This window comes from Vicia villosa, unplaced genomic scaffold (assembly GCF_029867415.1).
Source record: "Vicia villosa cultivar HV-30 ecotype Madison, WI unplaced genomic scaffold, Vvil1.0 ctg.001325F_1_1, whole genome shotgun sequence".
Lineage (NCBI taxonomy): Eukaryota > Viridiplantae > Streptophyta > Magnoliopsida > Fabales > Fabaceae > Vicia > Vicia villosa.
This window is the reverse complement of record NW_026705576.1, coordinates 359,056-365,033: the sequence shown is the minus strand read 5'-3', so window position 1 is coordinate 365,033 and position 5,978 is coordinate 359,056. Positions and strand designations below refer to the sequence as shown.

Genomic DNA, 5,978 nt, shown 5'->3' with positions numbered 1-5,978 from the left:
ACACACTAAACCACGACACTACGGATTTTCATCCTTGTCAATCAGGCAATTTAAAATACCTTTCAAATCACAACTTCTAAAACTACGATAGGCCATTCAAAAAGCCTTAAAACCATATCAAATTCAAATTCAAAGGCGTACAACCCTGTGCCCGAACTACGTTGACTCTGATTCTCCATAAGGAGATACGTAGGCACTTGGATAACCAAGGAGAGTCCCCTTCCCTAAAACCTCCATTCAGTTCAAATCGCCCTTTTCACTTCTTTAGCTATTATCCTAATATTTTAGCCATAAGCCTTAACCTTAGATACAAACCTTAGGAAAGGGTTGAGGGTGCCTAACACCTTCCCTCGACCTGATTATAATAATCTTATCCCGATCTCTCAACTGCGTAGGGTTTCCTATTCGCCCTTCAGAATAGGTGGCGACTCTAAATTTGATTTTTAGGGCAGGTTGCTACACACACCGCCTCCTTTATTTCCTCCTTGGTGAAAGGTAACTCAAGGGAAACGCTTTCCTCCGTGGACAAAGAATTAATCAAAACATTCTCAAGAACCGGTCAACTATAATTATCCTCCTTAAACTTTCTATTGAAGTGACGCCTCACTTCTTCCTTAACCTCCTCCACTTTATCAATAATTCCACTACTTGTGGTAATATAACAAATATGATTCATTCTCCTCCTTTCTTTCATAAGTCTATGAAAGTATTTACTATTGGAATCTCCATCATTAAGCCACTTTAATCTAGATTTCTGAATAAGCATATTCTCCTTGATTTTGAGATTCAACCAAAATCTACTACTAGCCTTTCTTTTGATAGCTTGAATCTCTTCACCCAAAACATCACAATCATCTGCCTCATTCAACTCTCTAACCCCTTCCTCCACTTCCAAATCATACTTGCCAAACACCGTATTGTTCCACCATCTAAGCATATCCTTAATGATTCGAAATTTCTCCTTTAAGACAACATCCCCTCTACCTCGAACTATAATCGCCTTCCATTAAATCTCCACAAAATGCAAAAACTTCTTATTATTAAACCATTCATTATTAAACTTGAAAGGTTTGGGACCCCAATCCTCCTTATCAACGACCAACCACACCGGACAATGATCCGACACGTCTCTTTTCCCAATAAATTGCCCCACCACTCCCCACGAGGATATGATGTTACCGTCAACAAGAAAATGATCCAACCTACTTTTTCGTTTTTCCATCCCTGCTAAACCAACTATATTTTTTCCCTTTGCACGAAACATTAATCAAACCACACTTATTGATGAAGTTAGAAAACTCCCTCCATTCCGTTTTATAGATCAACGAAGAACTACCAACTCTTTCGCTTCTGTTCTTAATAACATTGAAGTCACCTCCAATTAACCAATCCCCATCCTTAAATTTTTGTTTCAAATCCACCAATTCCTTCCACATAGAACACTTAATGGACATGGAACAAGCCGCATAAACATTTATAAAATTGTAGAATTTATTCTTCCAACTAACCTTAATACCTAAGAAGCCCGTCCTCAAAAACTGAAAACAACCGATACGGAACTAGCTTTCCACAAAATGAGAATACCTCCCGACATACCCTCTGATTCCAAGAAAGAGTAATCAAAGTCCGAGTTTCCCCTTGATTGATTAACTTGATTAAAAAGAAAACAAATTAAATTATTTTTTATAACATAGATTATATATATATATATATATATATATATATATATATATATATATATATATATATATATATATATATATATATATATATATATATATATATATATATATATATATATATATATATATATATATGGGATGTATCAAGTAGGAGTGATTTTAAAATAAGAGATAGGAGGATTCATTAATAACCATTGGATTTGATAAATGATCTTGATGAAGTTAAGTCCATAAATGTTCATCAAGACCATTTATCAAATCCAATAGTTATTAATGAATCCTCCTATCTCTTATTTAAAATCCCTCATACTTGATACATCCCATATATATATATATATATATATATATATATATATATATATATATATATATATATATATATATATATATATATATATATACTACAGAAAAAAAAGGCCTCCTACCACGCCTAGAAAACCGAGGCTTTATGCAAAATAACCGTGGCGTAACGCTGAGGCCACGGAAATCCAACTGTGGAGTATACGGCCGTGGCCAAAAGTAAAGTCCACGGTTTTTTGGTATAGACCACGCCTTTTTTACAACCGTGGCTTTTTTAGGCCACGGTTTAGGTAGCTTGACTAAGGCCGCGGTTTGTATTTGCCATGACTTAAAAACTGTGGCTGTATGGTAAAGCCACGGTTTCATTTTAACGTTTACGACACAGTGTTAGTTCAAGATATAGCCACGGTTTAGTTATGACCACCTATTTAAAACCGTTGTTATATGTTATGCATTCTAAACCATTTATGTAGCCACTGTTTATTTCTGTATCATTACATAAATAAGTTATTTTATATATATATATATATATATATATATATATATATATATATATAATTAACAATAAACAATCAATAGATAAATAACGTTTTCAATCATCATAAACAATCAATAGCCTCTTCTAAGGTCATAATCTGTTCATGGGCACACATTACTCTTTTGTGATAAACTCTTATGTGATCTAAGTATTTGAGTCATCAATACAATCAGTTCATTCATTAGAGCTAGTAAATATATTGTACCAATGCATTACAGATGTAAATGTTCAGATATAACAATCTCATACCATAACAATCATATCTGAAAAATGTGTTCATGGTTTCTATATAACATTTAGGCCATAAAACAATCTATATCTACCTTATTGGAGCAATTTCTTTGATTGTCTTCTATTCCTCAAGACTCAATTCTTCATCATTAATGTCTACACTTCATGGTTGGTGTCTACACTTGAACACACACAAAAAATAATACTGAGTTACTATATGAAAGGAGATGAAACTGATATGCACATTAAAAATCAATATTTGGATCATCTACCCTACCTTGGTTAGCTACCTGTAAAAAGAAACACAGCTCAACCAATCTCTTTACAATAGCTTATGATTAATGCCCAATTCATCTCCACAAAACCAATCAAAACCACAGGTTCAAATCAAAACAGTAAATAGATATACCATAAAGAATCTCTTTAAAATGTTATCATTCTGTCTCTCTCTTCAACAACTAAAAGGCAGATATCCCATAAAGAATCTGAAATGCACACATATATAAAACATCTATATATAGATATACACATAAATACTTGTATACACGAACTGTGAGACAAGTACAGCAGGCAGCTGAGTTGAATTTAAGCACATAATGCCAAGACTACGCAGATTAATGACATGAAAAAAAGACATCAAGACTCGAAATCCAAAATACAACTTAAATAACAAATATATTTCAATACAAAAAAAAAACATACCAACCCCATACAAAAGCATTCAGAGATTACTCATTCATAATCTAAAATCCATTGCTCCACAAAGATAGCAACTTATGGTACCAACAAGGAACATAATACAGGCAAGTTAGATACACTACAAAAAATAACAAAAGTATACCTGGGTAAATTTTGACTTGTATGTGTTCAGCACAGTTCTCATAAATGGCGCCAGTAATATATCAAATACCTAACCAAAGAATTCAATTAACAATTTTAAAATCATTTCATGTATTGTTTGAAGGGAAGTACATTAAATGCTATCAACAATTAAGTCTTGAAGGGAAGTTTCCTTTTAGGATTATACTCTTCTAGAGTGCATGGTTCATTCTACACTAACAGACAAAGCTTAAGTTATAACTATGGATAAGAAAATCAATGAATTGTGCTTCTGTCAAATTCAGAACCAAGTGCTCCTTTTACAAAAGGAAATCCAAGTGATTATCTAATAAACCAGTTGGAAAAAGATTTCTAATACCACCTAATATCACATTGATTAAGAGAGGTTTAATACCTTCCAGTATCACATTGATTAATAGAGGTTTAACACCGCAACATTTGATGATTTATGTCCTTGCAATTAAGGTATGTGCAGGACATATTACGAGTAGTTGACTAAGTAGTTATTTAGAACACGATGTATAAGTATTTTTATACCTGGACTCAACTGATGAAGTTTAGCCACTTCACATAGCCGCTCAAGCTGAACCACGTCCTGACAAAGCCTAGCATGAGAACCACTCAGCTAGGCTTGTTAGTCTGAAAGAGACAAACACCACAATAAGGCCCTTTCTATAAACAGAATGCTCCTATATATGAAAAGCACAAATAAATAACAGACCAACTCAAAATATCTGCAAGAATTAGTTTACACATGACACAGACACAAACAAATTTTGCAGTTATACAACAACACAATTATCACACTTGATGCTCACCCGTGCAGTTGAGTCTTTGTAACGGGTGACTGATTAGTTCCTGGTTTTCTATATCACATTTAGAAACTGTTTACCAATGTCCAATGTCAACTCCACTGTCAAAATATTATCGATGAGGTTCACTGAGATGTCAAGTTAATTCGCATCATTCAGGCTATGAAAGAATATCAGGAAACACGCAAATGGTTCAGCTACAAAGAGGGGGTACTATTGTTGAAAGGAAGGATAGTGATGCAAGGAGGCTGTTCTGTTCAGAAAATCACAGTTAAGTGGAAAGGACAGGGTGTAGAAGGTGCAACATGGGAGAATAAACTCAACATTCAAAGACAATTTTGTCAGCTACGACTTGAGGACAAGTTTGTTTCCCTATGGAGAGGTATTGAAAGAAAAAATAAGCATTATGACTTTTAGAATATTATTTGAAATCTAATTAAGCATGTAAAGATTTTAAATAGAACAGGTAAAGCTCATCACCTTTGACAAGGAAAGTCCTCTAACATAAATCCAAACCACATTCAAACACCATATACTTCATAATCTGCAAAAAATCCAAACTATATTCAAACACCATACTTCATAATCTGCAACACACAATACACCAAAACTTCCTTTTAAACCCTACCTCTGCAGAGAAGAAAAACAGATGATACTCTCTGCAAAAACTTTTCTCAAACATACAAAAATCTTCATACACACTCACCTACAAAAATACACAGAAAAGGCCCTCAACTTTGATTCAGTTCCCTCAAATCCTTGTACAAAAAATCAGCATAACAAAAATTTGAAGAAAAACTATCAGAAAAAGAAAATTGAGAGGAGAACCTGTAACCGAATCATTCTCCCTCCATCGATTCTTCTGCTCTCTCTCATCTTCAACCTTGACTTTTCTTCATACTTCACACCTTCTCTCAAATTCACCTCATAACAACCTCTAACAGAAATCCTTCCCTTTACCCCATCTCTCTCGATCCAATCTTCATTCAACCTTTCGCCATAACCGTTTTTCTTTAACCTTTAGTCACCATTCATCAATTTGCAGAAGAAAAAGAAAACGGCATACCCTCTTCATCTTCTTCGATCGATCCTTCAAGTCTTCACAAACTCAGAAGGAACCTTCAACCCGCATCAACTCCATCCACGTATCAACAACTGGAACAAAGACAAAAAACAAAAATGACGATTCAAACTCAGAAGCAAAAGAGGAGGAAATTTGATATGGAGAAAACAAAGCGTAAAAGTCGAAGACGTACCTGAGTGGTGACCTTTGTTTTTTATCTTCTGTCTCGCCGCCGTGGAAGAAGCCGTCAAAGCTTCTCTGATCAGTAAAGGCGTGATTTCGATTGATCTGAGAGAACCGAGAGAGAACATGGGATTTGAGAAGAGAGAGAGAGATTGAGAACGCGTGGAGACCAGAGATAGAAGAGAGTCGAGATGAGAGGTGATAATTCACGGTGGCTGTGTGGTGATGTCGGTTCCGTTGGAGGAGAAAGGCTTTCCGCGGCGCTGTTGCTGCTTCACGATCGTGAGAGGGAGAAGAGAAGAATCCCAAAGGTCACTTAACCCTAATCC

At 34.9% G+C, this 5,978-nt stretch overlaps 1 protein-coding gene and 1 long non-coding RNA gene across 6 annotated transcripts; both read right to left on the bottom strand.

The window, feature by feature from the left end:
* Positions 1-559: 559 nt before the first annotated feature.
* On the bottom strand, positions 560-1,264 carry LOC131634664 (uncharacterized). Its single transcript, XM_058905309.1, has 2 exons — positions 1,109-1,264; positions 560-1,000 (listed from the first exon to the last, which is right to left on the bottom strand). Exons 1-2 carry the CDS (start codon positions 1,262-1,264, stop codon positions 560-562), a joined length of 597 nt encoding a protein of 198 aa, XP_058761292.1.
* Positions 1,265-2,602: 1,338 nt separating this feature from the next.
* Positions 2,603-5,978, bottom strand: LOC131634673 (uncharacterized). 5 transcript variants are annotated; one of them, XR_009293610.1, is made up of 8 exons: positions 5,660-5,978; positions 5,232-5,558; positions 5,032-5,109; positions 4,884-4,947; positions 4,129-4,230; positions 3,593-3,661; positions 3,029-3,105; positions 2,603-2,927 (listed from the first exon to the last, which is right to left on the bottom strand). It is a non-coding gene; the product is annotated as an uncharacterized LOC131634673 (long non-coding RNA). The 5 variants fall into 5 exon arrangements; XR_009293608.1 differs by having other exon boundaries at positions 3,029-3,661; XR_009293609.1 differs by having other exon boundaries at positions 2,603-3,105.

What these genes read in the sequence shown, in the direction of transcription:
- LOC131634664 (XM_058905309.1), bottom strand. Translation starts at nt 1,264, where the DNA reads ATGTTTCGTGCAAAGGGAAAAAATATAGTTGGTTTAGCAGGGATGGAA. An exon ending in ACGTGTCGGATCATTGTCCG is followed by an intron (nt 1,001 to 1,108) that starts GTGTGGTTGGTC and finishes ATTTAATGGAAG; the next exon opens with GCGATTATAGTTCGAGGTAG.